The sequence below is a fragment of the Grampus griseus genome (assembly GCF_964374135.1).
Source record: "Grampus griseus genome assembly, chromosome: 4".
Taxonomy (NCBI): Eukaryota; Metazoa; Chordata; class Mammalia; order Artiodactyla; family Delphinidae; genus Grampus; species Grampus griseus.
In genome coordinates this window covers 91,367,248-91,386,365 of record NC_138997.1, presented here as the reverse complement: position 1 = coordinate 91,386,365, position 19,118 = coordinate 91,367,248, and the positions used below count along the sequence as shown (strand labels likewise).

At 40.4% G+C, this 19,118-nt stretch overlaps 1 protein-coding gene across 2 annotated transcripts in view; it reads left to right on the top strand.

Moving 5' to 3' along the window:
* Positions 1-686: 686 nt before the first annotated feature.
* Positions 687-19,118, top strand: part of STIM2 (stromal interaction molecule 2) — a gene marked incomplete at its 5' end in the record, with an annotated part of 168,580 nt that continues 150,148 nt past the window's right edge. For both annotated transcript variants that reach the window (XM_082653519.1, XM_082653520.1), the window contains one exon: positions 687-1,083. In XM_082653519.1, the coding sequence (XP_082509645.1) occupies positions 687-1,083 (397 nt within the window). The remainder of the gene's footprint in view (positions 1,084-19,118) is intronic.

The following is a 19,118-nucleotide window of genomic DNA, read 5'->3' as shown; positions in this document are numbered from 1 at the left end:
CCTCTTGTAAGCCCCACCTATACCGAAATTCTGGAGACGCCGCTGTTTCCGATTACAAGGTTTTCTGACCCATGCAATTATTTTTGCTGCCATCTGCACGGTTAAAAGTCGCCCAAACGATTTCGGATGTCCGTACTCTTCTCCCCGTCCCCTTGGTTCCGCTTCCCGCTCCCCCGCCCCCGCCGCCTCAATCGCGCTGGGGGAGTGAATGGGGGAGGGGGACGTGAATGGGGGAAGGGGTCATGTCCGCCTTCCTCGCCACCCCCTATCTTCGCCGCTCAGCGAAAGCCTTGAAAACCACCCCACGGCTCTCGTCCTACCCGGAACGCCCCCGGGGGCGGGGCTCGGGTGCCGCGCAGGCCCAATGCTGCCCCGTCGCGCCTGCGCAGTGGAGGGGCTGAAGGAGGCGGGGGATTGGTATGCGAGCGATTGTGTGAGGGGAGGAGGCGTCCGGGCCGAGCGTGGTACTACGACGGGCGCGGGCCGGAGGGGGCGGGGGGATGCGCCGCGGCGGCGGCGGCGGCGGCGGCGGCAGCGGCGGCGGCGGCGCGGACGCTGGGACTGGTGTTTGGAGGCGCCAGAGCAGCGGATCCCAGTCTTGCTGCCGCAGCAGCGCGAGTGTCGCGCGCGGCCTGAAGACGACGTACCTTTTTGCTCCTCACCTTTTTTTAAAATAACCGAAACCAATGAACGCAGCCGGGACCCGAGCTCCAGAGGCCGCCGGTGCCGACGAGACCAGGCTGGAGCCCGACAGGAGCTCGCGTCTGAGGCGGCGGGGGCGGCCCGAGGAGTCGCAGGAGGCGGCGGCGCCTCGCGAAGCGGGCGAGTGGCTGGCGGCCGGGGCGCCGCCGCGCTTTCCCCCCGCTCCTCCTCCGCGTCCTCATCCCGCCACGACGCCCGGCCCGGCCTCGGGCTGGCTGCGGCGGCGGCGCTGGGCTGCGCTGCTGGTCCTCGGGCTGCTGGTGGCAGGCGCGGCGGACGGATGCGAGCTGGTGCCCAGGCACCTCCGCGGACGGCGGACGGCGGGCTCTGCCGCCTCTTCTCCCGCCGCGGCGGGGGGCGACAGCCCGGCGCTCATGACAGGTGAGGGCCGGGAGGGCGGCGGGCGGGGCTCGGCCGGGCACTGCGGGACCCCCATCCCTGGGAGGGGCCCGCGCCCCCTGCCCGGCGCCTGCTATTCGACGGCCCTCGTCAGTGCGCGATGCCCAGCCGGGTGCCCAGACGCCAGCGCCCTGGCAGCTGCTTGGGCGCTGCACTCCGGACGCCTTCCCTCTCCCCCTTGATACCCCGCCCTCGTCAAAGCCTCTCGACGGCAGTCGCTTCCCCGCCCTTAAGTCTGCTCTCCGGTGTTCCACGCTGAGCAATGCGGTGGTTTCTCTTCCGTGCTGCAGAAGAGCCAGCAGGGTCTGCAGGGTACTGGACTGATGTTTTTTTTTTTTTTTGAAGCTGCTAGAAGAAGTCAGCAGCAGCAATGCGGTATTGAGTCCGCCTTTGGTGCTGCTGTTGCAAAGGCAGCTGGCCCCGAGTCTCACAGGTTCAGAGACCCGCTGAGCACAATGTCCCAGGGGAGGCTGCTGGAGAGGATTCTTTGAGAGTCATAATACCTAGTGGTTCCTTATTAGTTTGCGGAAACCTCTAAGTCTAATATGGACTTTTTGAGGAGTGGGGAGAAGACCGTTATAAAGGATGGATAGATAGTATTTGCTGGTGGGAGCATCACTGGGTGCAAAGGTGCAGAAAGCTGAGCAGGTTACCAGGAATATACCGAAAATTTACCAAGTGCAGGATATTCGGTGCTCGTATTTGAGCAGCACAGTTCTGATAGACTGCAACAGCACTTTTTAAAAATATGGAACGTTCTTGAAATTATTGAAAACTGGCGAACATATGTGGTAAGGTGAGGTAGAAAATTGAATCCTTTTAAAGCTTTCCATTGTCATGTACTACTGATAGGTTGTGGTTTAAGTAATGATGTAAGGATCTTGAAATGATTTCTTTTGGAAAAGTAGTGGAGTTTAAAGTAAGCTTTTTTTTTGTACTTTATTTTTAAAAGTACTTTGTAGGTTTTCTGCATAATTGCAAGACTAAAAAGGAAAAAGTAAAGTGGAACAAGATGACCCATCATTAATTTAACCAAAGTGATAGTCCAAGAGGCGTTTGAAAGTTAACTAACAGCTGCTGTGAGTGGAGCTCAGGAGGTCTATTCTTTAGAGCAAAGCAGCTATTCACTGGGTTCAATGACAGGATGTTTACTATTCTAGAGAGGAGGGTGTTGGTAAACTTTCCAAGCTCTTTGGAAGTTGTAGTGTATGGAACATAATGATAGGAATATTTAGCTTGCTTTACCCTGAAGTATATTAAGCCCTTTAAGTGGAAATTGAAACATCAGACTTATAGCTGGGTAATTTTGATGAAACGATTACAGAATGATCAGTATTAGGAGTGTAATAGAGTTTGAGTGAGAGGTTAGATTGGATAGTTTTATGCTTCAGTAGTCTTATAGTGATTATTGGGAAAGTAGCAAGATAAAACTATAATGTGAAGGTTTAATGCCTCATGCACGAAGGGAAGCAGAATTACTTGGGTTTCTAGAAGCTATAGGAGTGTGGCTCTTGGTTTCTTGAGCAGAAAAGTTTGGTTAATAAATAATTGGCTAGTGTTTTATCAATATGTAGTTGCTAAAAGGGCACATGATTCGGAAAATGTAGTATTAACCACTAACAGTATGTTGTATATCGTGTAGATTAGGTCAAGAAAATTACTTAAGATCGAATTTTATTTTAATAAGCTGTTTATAATCCTTCCTTTTGAAGATTTAAATTCCTCTGAGTTATTTATGGTATTGTGAAAAAGGAAAGGTGATTCTTATTGAATGAAAAGTCTGATATATCACACAAAATTAGTTTGTGCTGTAGTGCTTTAAAATAAGTTTACTAAAATAATATTGACCCTGGAATTTATTTTTAATATTCTTAATATTCTTTCCCGTTGTTAGAATATTGATTTTTAAAAATAAATTTATTTATTTTTATTTTTGGCTGCGTTGGGTCTTCTTTGTGCTCACGGGCCTTTCTCTAGTTGCGGTGAGTTGCGGTGTGCGGGCTTCTCATTGTGGTGGCTTCACTTGTTGTGGAGCACGGGCTCTAGGTGCACGGTCTTCAGTAGTTGTGGCTCGTGGGCTCTAGAGCACAGGCTCAGTAGTTGTGGCGCACGGGCTTAGTTGCTCCGTGGCATGTGGGATCTTCCTGGACCAGGGCTCGAACCCGTGTCCCTTGCATTGGCAGGCGGACTCTTAACCACTGCGCCACCAGGGAAGCCTGAATATTGATTTTTTGAATCATGTAAATCACTTGAAATTTAAGATAATCAAATTACACAGTATACAAATTAAATTGGGTCATTTTAATAAGTTTATGTAAATACAGTTCACAAAGTTAGAGCATACTGAAAATTTCTTTGAATTATATGGTCAGTATGGGGCTCCTTCCTATTCTGATTGTATGAATAGTGCTTTCTTTTGTGGTTTCCATTTGTAAATGTTGTGCTAAACCCAGAACATAATTAATTATTGCTGTTGTACACTTCAGGAAGTAGAACCATAGACTGAACTTAAAAAATACTGTGTTATCATAATCTAGGCAGTGTTAATGGATAGAAATGGAATAGAGAGCTTAAGTAATGAAACTGAGCTTCATGTAAATGTTGAAAATTCTTGTAAGAATTTTGAGAGAATTGCTATCTCTGGCTCTATATTAAAGATGTCATTTAACTGTGAATTCTTAATAGCTCTGAAAATGACAACCAGAGTCACTTTATCTTCTCTTTTTCTCTTCAGATGAGTATTTTAAATACTTACCTTGAGCAACTTCATAAGAGTTTGCCTCTTACTAATAAAATCTAGAAAACAGTCTTTTCCACTGAAGTTTGCCTCTCAAGGGTTTTACTTTAGAGGTTTAGTGTATTTTAAGAATAAATTGCCTTTAAATCATCTACTGCATGCTTAGTTTTGAGCAAGCAGGTGTTCTTTTAAAGAGAGAGACTATGTCACATCAAAATAAACAGGCCCGTTGTCATAAGAATATTGGTTTATATTTCCTTTTCTTTTTTTATATTACCTTTTCAGGATTCAGTGTGTGCAAATGTTTTGATAAGGTGAAACCATTAACTATTTACAGTGCTGTGTAGTAACGGCTTAAGTTATATATATATATGTGTGTGTATATATTGATATATAAAATTTTAATAATAATTTAATAATAACAATACATTTATATTTAGGGTTCTTACTTTCAAAGTGATTGAAATTTAAAGCAAGTTAGGGATTGGTGATTGAGTGCTTGTTGATTATAATCTAAAGCAGTGTTTGAATAATTCAAAACATCACTTTCTTTTTTCTTTTTTGCCTAACAGATTCAGAGTCAATGAATTGATCCCAGTAGGCAGTGATTGATCTCATCCAGATATGGTCCCTGAGAAATAGCTTATGAAAGGGCACACACGTATACAATAGACATACACACATACATAAATATATCGCATGTTTATAGAACACAATTATTTATTCTGACAAAATATGTATATTTTGTCATATATATGTTATATATATACATATACATGTTACTTTGAGTAATATTTTGTGAATTTGCACGTGTTAATGTTTTCATTGTGACAATAGTTAAATTCATAGTGTACTTCACATAGTGTTAGAAAATGTTTTACCTCCTTTTGTGAAGTTACTCTTTTTGAATTTAGCTTAGGATTTCCTGAAGCTGCCTTTTGATGGCTAGGTCTTCTGCTGTATCCTTTTTTTTTTCCTTTCCCACAGTTATCATTTACCAGTCCCTTTCATTTTAAAAAAAAAAAAAATATTTTTTTTGATGTGGACCATTTTGAAAATCTTTATTGAATTTGTTACAACATTGCTTCTGTTTTTTTTTTTTTTTTTTTTTTTTTTTTTGCGGTACGCGGGCCTCTCACTGCTGTGGCCTCTCCCGCCGCGGAGCACAAGCTCCGGACGCGCAGGCTCAGCGGCCATGGCTCACGGGCCCAGCCGCTCCGCGGCATGTGGGATCCTCCCAGACCAGGGCACGAACCCATGTCCCCTGAATCGGCAGGCGGACTCCCAACCACTGCACCACCAGGAAAGCCCTTGCTTCTGTTTTATGTTTTGGTTTTTTGGCCACGAGGCATGTGGGATTTTAGCTCCCTGACCAGGGATCGAATCTGTACCCCCTGTATTGGAAAGCAAAGTCTTAACCACTGGACCGACTGGGAAGTCCCATACCAGTCCCTTTTTTTACTAGTGTTTGGTCATTGCTCTAGGTTGTTTTTTTCTTTTTCCTGTTGCTGACTACAGAATTAAAGAACATACTCGTATCCCTTTTGATCTAGTCTATTCTGACCATTTAAGAATTGGTAGTAATCTTATTGGTCTGGAAACATTGCATCCCTTGGTACTCTTTTTGAGAATGCTATGGCAGAACTGAGTGGTCTCTGTTGGGAATCCCCTGACACAGGAAAAACTCAGAGGGCCAGCTGGAAAAGTGGGTTCAGGATTTAGTTTAATTTTAACAATAGGATCCACACAGGAATTCTTTAATTTGCTAAAGGCTTGCTTTGTGATTGGATACATTCTAATGTTTTTAGATTAATTTAGACTTTTGAGTAACTGTATCAAGTATTTTGGATATTGCCCTACTCATTGATAATAATGCAGTGTGGAACATTTTTGGAATGATGCATGGAGATCTATATTTGTGTATAGGGTAGCTAAAGATTGAACTCATTAAGCTAATGTTAAAATTAACACCTAATAATATGATTAGCAAGCCATTTTTGATATTCACCAGAATTTGGACCTTACCTTATTAAGACCTACCTAGGAGATTACTTCTGAATTGATCAGATTTCATCAACCAAGCAATTATTAAGCATATGCCTATGCCTAATACCATGTAGTACGAATGGGAAAAAATACAAAAGAGACTAAGACATGGGTCTGCCTATTGGGAATAATAGGTATATTTATTAAACTATTACTGGCAGTCAGTATTGTGCTAAGTGCTTTACATACATCACTGTTTTTGATTGTGAGATTAATTCTGTTAGATAGTTGCTTTTTTCATGTAAGAGATGAGGAAACTGATGCAGGATGATCTTAAGTAACTTGTCCAAGGTTACATTTAGTAAGTAGCAGAGTCAGATGTTGACCTGTGTTTCTCTGATTCCAAAGCTTTGATTCTTAGCTGGTATGTTGTATGCTTCCTTATACACACAACTAGACATAATAATGAGATAGACTGTGATTAACAATAACAGACCTAAAAATGTTGGAGAAAGAAAGGCTACTAGAGACTATTACTTGGAGGAGGGTTGGTTTTGAGCTGGACCTTGATGTATAGATAGGGCTTGTTGTGGAGATGAGTGAAAAGGCTTTCAAGGAGGAAGCGTATGCAAGAATAAGGAATAAGTTAATAGCTTTCTTTAGAGTTAAGCATAGGTTGTATGTAGAGTGGCAGAAATGCAAGGAGAAAGGTTTGGCCAAATTATCAAGAGCTTTAATATTCCTTAGTTTATTCCCTGTGTATCAAAATGTCAGCACATCTAAAACTGGGGTACTCAGCCATGTGCTGGGGAGTATGGAAAGCCACAGGAAAGTTGTGATACATTTTCTTGGCATATTCATTTTACTAGATTATTTTGAAAGCAAACATTAAATATTTAATAGATAGTAATTTAAAACATTTAACAATACTAAACATGCACAAGTTATGGAAAATGTAAGTTTATTTTAAAGTTTAAGGTCAAATGAAAGGCTTAAAAGGGTATTTTGACCTTTCAGAATGTTTTTTTCATGAACTTAGAGTTCTAAATCTATTATCCTGTCAGGGGTTGAGAAGCCCTGTGGTTTTTAAACATGGGAGTGACATGATCTCAGTGTTTGAAAAGCTAAGTCTAGGTTGATGGAAGTGAGGAGATAAGAGAGATAAATAAAGAGGCCAATTAGTAAGCTATATAGAAGTGGAGGTCTTGAAAGTTTAAAAGATACAGTGGCTATGAAAATGTTTAGAGGAAATTTTATAAAATTTCCTTTATGGTTAGATTAGAAAGGAATCTATTTATATAAAGTCTAAGAAATAAAAATTACCTTTAAACTTTTAAACTCCTAGAGCTTGTAAAATGACTTAAATTGGTACAAGTCCTTGAAAATAGGCAAGAAGGAACACTTTGTTGTAGAGCGTCTTTATTTCAAATGTGCCTATTTAATTAAAAAATTACTGTGTTTTTATATGATTGGACTTATGTGATGATTTACAAACTGTTTATATGAAACTTTTTAGTATTCCATATTTAAAAATGCATGTTTATTCCTTAACAAAGGATAACTGTTTCCAGATTGAACTAACATTACAATGCGTCAGGGTTGAACTCCCCCCCAGCTGCCATTTGAGTAACAGTGTCTCAGAGTACTGATATATTATTTGTTTCAAAATTAACTTTTGAATTTCATTGTGTGAATTTCACACTTGATCTGTAGATGATTTCAAATGCCAAATCTACATGATTTGTTCCTTTCCTTATCATTCTAGATCTTTATATTAGTAGGTATTAGATATTCAATCCGTCTTGACACTTTCTCATCCTACCGTCAGTAACGATTCTCCTTGACTGGTTTCATTGTTGCAGATTTGAGGTTGGTTCTCCCCTAAGCCTGTGTCCTCAGTCTGTGTTCCTCTAGTCTACCTGAACATTTCCTCCTCAGAGAACTTCATTACTAGGAAAGTTCTAAATTGGGGGTGGGGAACCCCAAGCCAATGATTGATTTGACTTTTGGCTTTATTTCATTTGGCCCTTGAGGTGATACTGCACAACCATCATGGCTGCAGTCCTGAGAGTAATTTCCTTTCTGTTAGGCTTTATCAGCCATCTCGTCTAAAGTGAAACAACTTTAGGATTAAGGCTAAGATTAGTTTTAGAATGTTTAATAGTGACTTTTCAGTGTTTTCTTAAGATAGTGGTAACCGCCTCCCCCCCCCCCACCCCAGGACCAGGAAACCAGAGTATGACAAACACAGTTTACTTGGACTAGTTCATTTCAGAACTCAAGTGCCTGTATCTGTCCCAGTGTTCTTGCAAACGAATTTATCTTTTTGTGTGCCTGCATCTTGGCATCTGTAACTTACTCTTTTTCCTCTAGTCATTTTCACTTTCTCTGCCTCTCTCTTTGATTTTCCTAAACTTGACATTATATGGAACTGAAAATGTCAAAGAAGATTTTAGTGAATTAAGTAAAAACTGGTTTTTAAATTTTGAAAATATTTGAAGTGAGTATCTTATTTAGGTAATTAAAAGATAGTAAGAAACCTCATCACAAACCCCCAGAGTAATGAAAGTGATTCGTAATTGTTTCTTAAGTGAGTCTCAATAAGTGAAAAAGGTTTTAAAATCCTTACTTGAAATTTTTTCCTGCTATTCAGCACAGTGTACGGGTCGATGTTATTGCACTCACGTTTTCTTTGCACTATTGTTTTTCTTTCCTTTCAAAAATATGTGATGTTGAGTAATAGATAATCTTAGTTCCCCTTCTTCTTTACTCCTAGTCTCCAGCAATAAATCTTTTAATTTTTCCATTAATGACAAGTATGTAATTTTTCCTCTTTTCCTGCTCTGTCATCTTCATCTGTTCTTTCTACTTTGTCACAAACATTCAGACTGTGTTAATCCTTGATATTTCTTTCTTCTGTATTGCTGTGTACCAAATTAAAAAAAAAGCTTCTCCAGATCTTTGTCCAGCTGTGGTACAGGTATCCTTTGCTGTTTCTTGAATTTGCTTTTTTAAATATACCTTGCAGTGTGCGTCCAGTATTTGGTTCTAGGTCGGTCGAAATGGATCCTAAAAAACCCAGAGGCTAAAAGTGAGAAAGTCAGACTTCAGTGAATGTGTGTGTACGCATATAGTTTTGAACATTTTTTAGTGACTGTTTTGTGTCAGAATGATGCAAAGAACTGGGAATATAAAAATTGAACATTTTTATTGTTGCAAGAACAATATAAACTTGAAAATTGCTATAGAGTGGATTGTATAATTTTAAAAATGTATAAATACCATTTAAAAAAATTGAGGTATAGATGATATACAATATTATATATGTTTCAGGTGTACAACAGTGATTCACAATTTTCAAAGGTTATACTCCATTTATAGTTGTTATAAAATAGTGGCTGTATTCCCTGTGTATCCTTGTAGCTTATTTTATACATAATAGTTTGTACCTCTTAATTCCCCACCCCTATCTTGCCCCTTCCCCGTTCCGTCTCCCCACTGGTAACCACTAGTGCTATATATCTGTGAGTCTTTCTTGTTTTGTTATATTCACTAATTTTGTTTTTTATAATTCCACATATAAGTGATATCATACAGTATTTGTCTTTCTCTGACTTATCTCACTTAGCGTAATACCCTCCAAGTCCATTCATGTTGTTACAAATGGGAAAATTTCATTCTTTTTTATGGCTGAGTGGTATTCCATTGTGTGTGTGTTTGTGTGTGTGTATGTGTACACACGCATACATACACACCACATCTTCTTTATCCATTCATCTGTTGATGGACACTTAGATTCCTTCCATATCTTGGCAATTGTAAATAATGCTGCTGTGAACATTGGGGCGCATGTACCTTTTCAAACTAGTGTTCTTTTTTTTGGATATATACCCAGGAGTGGAATTTCTGGGTCATACGGTAGTTCTGTTTTTAGTTCTTTGAGAAATCTCCATACTGTTGTCCACAGTGGCTGCATCAGTTTGCATTCCTACCAACAGTGTGCGAATGTTCCCTTTTCTCTGTGTCCTCACCAGCATTTGTTATTTGTGTTCTTTTTGATGATAGCCATTCTTTTTTTTTTATCTTTATTGGAGTATAATTGCTTTACAATGGTGTGTTAGTATCTGCATTATAACACAGTGAATCAGTTATACATATACATATGTTCCCATATCTCTTCCCTCTTGCGTCTCCCTCCCTCCCACCCTCCCTATCCCACCCCTCTAGGTGTTCACAAAGCACTGAGCTGATCTCCCTGTGCTATGCAGCTGCTTCCCACTAGCTATCTATTTTACGTTTGGTAGTGTATATATGTTCATGCCACTCTCTCACTTTGTCCCACCTTACCCTTTCCCCTCCCCATATCCTCAAGTCCATTCTCTAGTAGGTCTGTGTCTTTATTCCTGTCTTACTCCTAGGTTCGTCATGACATTTTTTTTCTTAGATTCCAGATATATGTGTTAGCATACGATATTTGTTTTTCTCTTTCTGACTTACTTCACTCTATATGACAGACTCTAGGTCCATCCACCTCACTACAAATAACTCAATTTTGTTTCTTTTTATGGCTGAGTAATATTCCATTGCATATATGTGCCACATCTTCTTTATCCATTCATCCGATGATGGACACTTAGGTTGTACCCATCTCCTGCTATTGTAAATAGAGCTGCAATGAACATTTTGGTACATGACTCTTTTTGAATTATGGTTTTCTCAGGGTATATGCCCAGTAGTGGGATTGCTGGGTCATATGGTAGTTCTATTTGTAGTTTTTTAAGGAACCTCCATACTGTTCTCCATAGTGGCTGTACCAATTCACATTCCCACCAGCAGTGCAAGAGTGTTCCCTTTTCTCCACACCCTCTCCATTTATTGTTTCTAGATTTTTCTCCACACCCTCTCCATTTATTGTTTCTAGATTTTTTTTTTTTTTTTTTTGTGGTACACGGGCTTCTCACTGTTGTGGCCTCTCCCGTTGTGGAGCACAGCCTCCGAACGTGCAGGCTCAGCGGCCATGGCTCACGGGCCTAGCCGCTCCGCGGCCTGTGGGATCTTCCCGGACCAGGGCACAAACCCGTGTCCCCTGCATCGGCAGACGGACTGTCAACCGCTGCGCCACCAGGGAAGACCCATGTTTCTAGATTTTTTAATGATGGCCATTCTGACTGGTGTGAGATGATATCTCATTGTAGTTTTGATTTGCATTTCTCTAATGATTAATGATGTTGAGCATTCTTTCTTGTGTTTGCTGGCAGTCTGTATATCTTCTTTGGAGAAATGTCTATTTAGGTCTTCTGCCCATTTTTGGATTGGTTTGTTTGTTTTTTTGTTATTGAGCTGCATGAGCTGCTTGTAAATTTTGGAGATTAATCCTTTGTCAGTTGCATCATTTGCAAATATTTTCTCCCATTCTGAGGGTTGTCTTTTGGTCTTCTTTATGGTTTCCTTTGCTGTGCCAAAGCTTTGAAGTTTCATTAGGTCCCATTTGTTTATTTTTGTTTTTATTTCCATTTCTGTAGGTGGGACAAAAAGGATCTTGCTGTGATTTATGTCATAGAGTGTTCTGCCTATGTTTTCCTCTAACAGTTTGATAGTTTCTGGCCTTACATTTAGGTCTTTAATCCATTTTAAGCTTATTTTTGTGTATGGTGTTAGGGAGTGTTCTAATTTCATACTTTTACATGTACCTGTCCAGTTTTCCCAGCACCACTTATTGAAGAGGCTGTCCTTTCTCCACTGTACGTTCCTGCCTCCTTTATCAAACATAAGGTGACCATATGTGCGTGGGTTTATCTCTGGGCTTTCTATCCTGTTCCATTGATTTATATTTCTGTTTTTGTGCCAGTACCATACTGTCTTGATTACTGTAGCTTTGTAGTATAGTCTGAAGTCTGGGAGCCTGCTTCCTCCAGCTCCGTTTTTCGTTCTCAAGATTGCTTTGGCTATTCGGGGTCTTTTGTGTTTCCATACAAATTGTGAAATTTTTTGTTCTAGTTCTGTGAAAAATGCCAGTGGTAGTTTGATAGAGATTGCATTGAATCTGTAGATTGCTTTGGTTAGTAGAGTCATTTTCACAATGTTGATTCTTCCAATCCAAGAACATGGTATATCTCTCCATCTATTTGTATCAACTTTTTTTTTTTTTTTGCAGTATGCGGGTCTCTCACTGTTGTGGCCTCTCCCGTTGCGGAGCACAGGCTCCAGACGCACAGGCCGAGCGGCCATGGCTCACTGGCCCAGCTGCTCTGCGGCATGTGGGATATTCCCGGACCGAGGCACGAACCTGTGTCTCCTGCATCGGCAGGCGGACTCTTAACCACTGCGCCACCAGGGAAGCCCTATTTGTATCATCTCTAATTTCTTTCATCAGTGTCTTATAAAATTCTGCATACAGGTCTTTTGTCTCCTTAGGTAGGTTTATTCCTAGATATTTTATTCTTTTTGTTGCAGTGGTAAATGGGAATGTTTTCTTGATTTCACTTTCAGATTTTTCATCATTAGCATATAGGAATGCTAGAGATTTCTGTGCATTAATTTTGTATCCTGCTACTTTACCAAATTCATTGATTAGCTCTAGTAGTTTTCTGGTAGCATCTTTAGGATTCTCTGTGTATAGTATCATGTCATCTGGAAACAGTGACAGCTTTACTTCTTCTTTTCCGATTTGGATTTCTTTTATTTCCTTTTCTTTTCTGATTGCTGTGGCTAAAACTTCCAAAACTGTGTTGAATAAGAGTGGTGAGAGTGGGCAACCTTGTCTTGTTCCTGATCTTAGTGGAAATGCTTTCAGTTTTTCACCACTGAGGACGATGTTGGCTGTGGGTTTGTCGTATATGGCCTTTATTATGTTGAGGAAAGTTCCCTCTGTGCCTACTTTCTGGAGGGTTTTTATCATAAATGGGTGCTAAATTTTGTCGAAAGCTTTCTCTGAATCTATTGAGATGACCATATGGTTTTTCTCCTTCAGTTTGTTAATATGGTTTATCACATTGATTGATTTGCGTATATTGAAGAATCCTTGCAGTCCTGGAATAAACCCCACTTGATCATGGTTTATGATCCTTTTAATGTGCTGTTGGATTCTGCTTGCTAGTATTTTGTTGAGGATTTTTGCATCTATGTTTATCAGTGATATTGGCCTGTAGTTTTCTTTCTTTATGACATCCTTGTCTGGTTTTGGTGTCAGGGTGATGGTGGCCTCGTAGAATTAGTTTGGGAGTGTTCCTCCCTCTGCTATATTTTGGAAGAGTTTGAGAAGGATAGGTGTTAGCTCTTCTCTAAATGTTTGCTTGTGAATTCGCCTGTGAAGCCATCTGGTCCTGGGCTTTTGTTTGTTGGAAGATTTTTAATCACAGTTTCAATTTCAGTGCTTGTGATTGGTCTCTTCATATTTTCTGTTTCTTCCTGATTCAGTCTTGGCAGGTTCTGCATTTCTAAGAATTTGTCCATTTCTTCCAGGTTGTCCATTTTATTGGCATAGAGTTGCTTGTAGGAATCTCTCATGATCTTTTGTATTTCTGCAGTGTCAGTTGTTACTTCTCCTTTTTCATTTCTAATTCTGTTGATTTGAGTCTTCTCCCTTTTTTTCTTGTTGAGTCTGGCTAATGGTTTATCAATTTTGTTTATCTTCTCAAAGAACCAGTTTTAGTTTTATTGATCTTTGTTATCCTTTTCTTCATTTCTTTTTCATTTCTTTTTGATCTGATCTTTATGATTTCTTTCCTTCTGCTAACTTTGGGTTTTTTTGGTTCTTCTTCCTCTAATTGATTTAGGTGCAAGTTAGGTTGTTTATTCGAGATGTTTCCTGTTTCTTAAGGTAGGATTGTATTGCTATAAAATTCCCTCTTAGAACTGCTTTTGCTGCATCCTATAGGTTTTGGGTCATCGTGTCTCCATTGTCATTTGTTTCTAGGTATGTTTTGATTTCCTCTTTGATTTCTTAGTGATTACTTCGTTATTAAGTAGTGTATTGTTTAGCCTCCATGTGTTTGTATTTTTTACAGATATTTTCCTGTAATTGATATCTAGTCTCATAGCGTTGTGGTTGGAAAAGATACTTGCTACAATTTCAATTTTCTTAAATTTACCAGGGCTTGATTTGTAACCCAAGATATGAGCTATCCCGGAGAATGTTCCATGAGCACTTGAGAAGAATGTGTATTCTGTTGTTTTTGGATGGAATGTCCTATAAATATCAATTAAGTCCATCTCATTTAATGTATCATTTAAAGCTTGTGTTTCCTTATTTATTTTCATTTTGGATGATCTGTCCATTGGTGAAAGTGGGGTGTTAAAGTCCCCTACTATGAATGTGTTACTGTCGATTTCCCTTTTATGGCTGTTAGTATTTGCCTTATGTATTGAGGTGCTCCTATGTTGGGTGCATAAATACTTACAATTGTTATATCTTCTTCCTGGATGGATCCCTTGATCATCATGTAGTGTCCTCCTTTGTCTCTTCTAATAGTGTTTAGTTTAAAGTCTATTTTGTCTTATGAGAATTGCTACTCCAGCTTTCTTTTGGGTTCATTTGCATGAAATACCTTTTTCCATCCCCTCACTTTCAGTCTGTATGTGTCTCTAGGTCTGATGTAGGTCTCTTGTAGACAGCATATATGTGGGTCTTGTTTTTGTATCCGTTCAGCTAATCTGTGTCTTTTGGTCGGAGCATTTAGTCCATTTACATTTAAGGTAATTATCGATATGTATGTTCCTATTTTCTTAATTGTTTTGTGTTCGTTATTGTTGGTCTTTTCCTTCTCTTGCGTTTCTTTCCTAGAGAAGTTCCTTTAGCATTTGTTGTAAAGCTGGATTGGTGGTGCTGAACTCTCTCAGCTTTTGCTTGTCTGTAAAGGTTTTAATGTCTCCATCAAATCTGAATGAGATCCTTGCTAGGTAGAGTAAATCTTGGTTGTAGGTTTCTCTCCTTCATCACTTTAAATATGTCCTGCCCGTCCCTTCTGGCTTGCAGAGTTTCTGCTGAAAGATAAGCTGTTAATCTTATGGGTATTCTTTGTGTGTTATTTGGTGTTTTTCCCTTGCTGCTTTTAATATGTTTTCTTTGTATTTAATTTTTGACAGTTTGATTAATATGTGTCTTGACGTGTTTCTCCTTGGATTTATCCTGTATGGGACTCTCTGTGCTTCGTGAACTTGATTAACTATTTCCTTTCCCATATTAGGTAAGTTTTCAACTATAATCTCTTCAAATATTTTCTCAGTCCCTTTCTTTTTCTGTTCTTCTTCTGGAACCCCTATAATTCAAATGTTGGTGCATTTAATATTGTCCCAGGGGTCTCTGAGACTGTCCTCAGTTCTTTTCTTTCTTTTTTCTTTATTCTGCTCTGCAGTAGTTACTTCCACTATTTTATCTTCCAGGTCACTTATCCGTTCTTCTGCATCAGTTATTCTGCTGTTGATCCCTTCTAGAGTTTTTTTAATTTAATTTATTGTGTTGTTCATCGTTGCTTGTTTCATCTTTAGTTCTTGTAGGTCCTTGTTAAATGTTTCTCGCATTTTGTCTATTCTATTTCCAAGATTTTTGGATCATCTTTACTATCATTATTCTGAATTCTTTTTCAGGTAGATTGCCTATTTCCTCTTCATTTGTTAGGTCTGGTGGGTTTTTATCTTGCTCCTTGCATCTGCTGTGTGTTTTTCTGTCTTCTCATTTTACTTATCTTACTGTGTTTGGGGTCTCCTTTTTGCAGGCTGTAGGTTCGTAGTTCCCGTTGTTTTTGGTGTCTGTCCCCAGTGGCTAAAGTTAGTTCAGTGGGTTGTGTAGGCTTCCTGGTGGAGGGGACTAGTGCCTGTGTTCTGGTGGATGAGGCTGGATCTTTCTGGTAGGCAGGTCTACGTCTGGTGGTGTGTTTTGGGGTGTCTGTGGACTTATTATGATTTTGGGCAGCCTCTCTGCTAATGGGTGGGGTTGTGTTCCTGTCTTGCTAGTTGTTTGGCATAGAGTGTCCAGCACTGTAGCTTGTTGGTCGTTGAGTGAAGCTGGGTGTTGGTGTTGAGATGGAGATCTCTGAGAGATTTTCGCCATTTGGTATTACATGGAGCTGGGAGGTCTCTTGTGGACCAGTGTCCTGAAGTTGGCTCTCCCACCTCAGAGGCACAGCACTGACTCCTGGCTGCAGCACCAAGATCCTTTCATTCACATGTCTCAGAATAAAAGGGAGAAAAAGTAGAAAGAAAGAAGTTAAAAGAAAAGAAAATAAAGAAATATAAAATAAAATAAAGTTATTAAAATAAAAAATAATTATTAAGAAAAAAATTTTTTTAAAATGTTAAACAAAAACAAAACCAAAAACGGACGGATAGAACCCTAGGACAGATGGTGAAAGCAAAGCTATACAGACAAAATCTCACACAGAAGCATACACATACACACTCACAAAAAGAGGAAAAGGGGAAAAAATAATAAATCTTGCTCTCTAAGTCCACCTCCTGAATTTGGGATGATTCGTTCTCTATTCAGGTAATTCCACGGATGCACGTACATCACGTTGATTGTGGAGATTTAATCAGATGCTCCTGAGGCTTCTGGGAGAGATTTCCCTTTCTCTTCTTTGTTCACACAGCTCCCGGGGCTCAGCTTTGGCCCTGCCTCTGCGTGTAGGTTGCCGGAGGGCGTCTGTTCTTCGCTCAGACAGGACGGACTTAAAGGAGCCGCTGATTCGGGGGCTCTGGCTCACTCAGGCCAGTGGGAGGGAGGGGTACGGAGTGCGGGATGAGCCTGCAGTGGCAGAGGCCGGCTAGGCGTTGCTCCAGCCTGAGGTGTGCCCTGCGTTCTCCCGGGGAAGTTGTCCCTGGATCCTGGGACCCTGGCAGTGGCAGGCTGCACAGGCTCCCGGGAGGGGTGGTGTAGATAGTGACGTGTGCTCGCACAGGCTTCTTGGTGGCAGCAGCAGCAGCCTTAGTGTCTCATGCTCGTCTCTGTAGTCCGCTCTGTTAGCCGCGGATGATAGCCATTCTAAATAGATACTCATTTATAATGAGGTGATATCTCATTATAGTTTTTTTTTTCTGTCCTTAGTCTTATATCTCTCTAAGTGTAATAGGTATGAACGGTTCATAAATTGAAGAATTTTTTAAATTCCCTTTCACAATATCATAAGATGTAGAAAATACCTGGAGATGTTTAAGTTACCTGGAGATGTTTAAGACCTACAAACAGAAAACTAAAAAAGACTGCTAACAAAAATTAAGCAAGATCTAAATAAAAGGAGATCTGTCGAGTTTATAGATTGGGACACTCAGTATTTCTTTCTAAATTGAAGCTTAAGTGCAATCCCAGTCAGAATTCTAGTAGGATGTTTTTGTGATGCACAAATTGAAAAGTGGATTCTCAGCTTCATATTGAGGAATTCCCTGGAGATCCAGTGGTTAGGACTCTGTGCTTCCACTGCAGGGGGCACGGGTTCAATCCCTGGTCGGGGAAGTAAGATCCTGCATGCCACAGCATGGCCAAAAAAAGCCACCACAAAAAATAAATAAAGTCTTTCTCTGGAAAAGCGACTAAAATGAGCAGAACAAGTCTGGAAGAATATTGGTAAATATTTCCATTAGAGGACCTTAATCAGTAATCCATGAAGAAACATCAAAACTCAGTAATTAAGATGACAAAATTATATGAACAGAAATTTCAAAAAAGAAATATGGCTGTCTGATTCACTTTGCTGTACACCTGAAACACAACATTGTAAATTGACTATACTCCAATAAAAATTAAAAAAAAAAAGAAATATGGTTGGAAATTAACACATGGAAAACCACTCACATTGTGTCAACAGGGAAATGTTAGTTAAAATCACTAGATACACCTATGACATCACAAATTAGAAAGGCTGAACATACCAAGTGTTGGCAAAAATGTAAAAAACAGGAACTCATGTTCTGCTGCTTCTCGTGAGACTATAAAAAGATACTACCATTTTAGAAAAGTTTGACTGGCCACATATAAGGTATACATTCACCTACTCTACTACATAGGAATTGTGCTGCTAGATATTAAGTGAAGGAAAGCATAAGTGCAGAAGGCATTGCCCCAGTGTGAACTTTGTTTTTTATGAGCTTGGAGCTACCTACAAAGAACTGCATTCTTAAGGCTTTTCTCTAGTGTGGATTCTCTGATGGACAAAAAAACGACTTCTGTAGACAAAGACTTCCCCACATTCACTGCACATATAAGGCCTTTCTCCAGTGTGGATTCTCTGGTCAACAGCAAGACTTGTTTTGTAAGTGAAGGGCTTCCCACATTTGCTGCATTTAAAAGGCTTTACTCCAGTGTGGACTTTTTGGTGCTGAACAAGTGTATACTTGCGCATGAAGGCTTTCTCACATTCATTATGCTTATAAGGTCTTTCTCCAGTGTGGATTCTCTGGTGCTCAGCAAGGTTAACTTTGCCGTTGAGAGCTTCCCCACATTCGCTGCACTCATAACGCCTTCGTGCAGTGTGAACATTCTCATGTCTATTGAGGGCAAAACTGCTTGTAAAGAATTTCCCACATTTGTTACACCCATAAGCCTTTTCTAAAGTGTGAATTCTCTTATGCACAATAAGACTTCCTTTGTAGACATGGGCTTTCCCACATTCACTGCACATGTAAGGCCTTTCTCCAGTGTGGATTTGCTGGTGATAAAGAAGCCTTTTTTTGAAGACAAAGGACTTCCCACATTTGCTACACCCATAAGGCCTTTCTCCACTGTGGATCCTCTGGTGTACAAGAAGGTTATTTTTGTACAGGAAGCACTTTCCACATTCACCGCACTTATGAGGATTTTCTCCAGTGTGGATTTTTTGGTGCTGAACAAGTGAATCCTTGGGAAGGAAGGCCTTCCCACATTCATTACACTCATATGGTCTTTTTCCAGTGTGGATTCTCTGGTGCTCCAAAAGTTTATATTTGTGGGCAAAGACTTTCCCACAGTTACAGCACTCATAAGGCCTTTCTCCTGTGTGAACTTTCTGATGATGAATAAGACTGGAGATGTGTCTAAAGAACTTCCCGCAGTCACTGCACTCATAAGGTTTTTTTCCAGTGTGAACTCTCAGGTGCTCTGTGAATTTAAACTTTTTACGGAAGGCTTTGCCACATTCGCTGCACTTGTGATGCCCTTGCCCAGGGTGAGAGACCTCCCTGCTCTGCCTGCTTCTACGTGGATGCTCTCCATCGTGGGAGGGTTGGTGCTGGGGAAAGCCCAAGCTGCCTAGGAAAGCCTTCTCAACCTCTCCGCACGTGAACATATTGTCAGCCAAGTACAAAACACCTTTCTCCGCCAGGACAC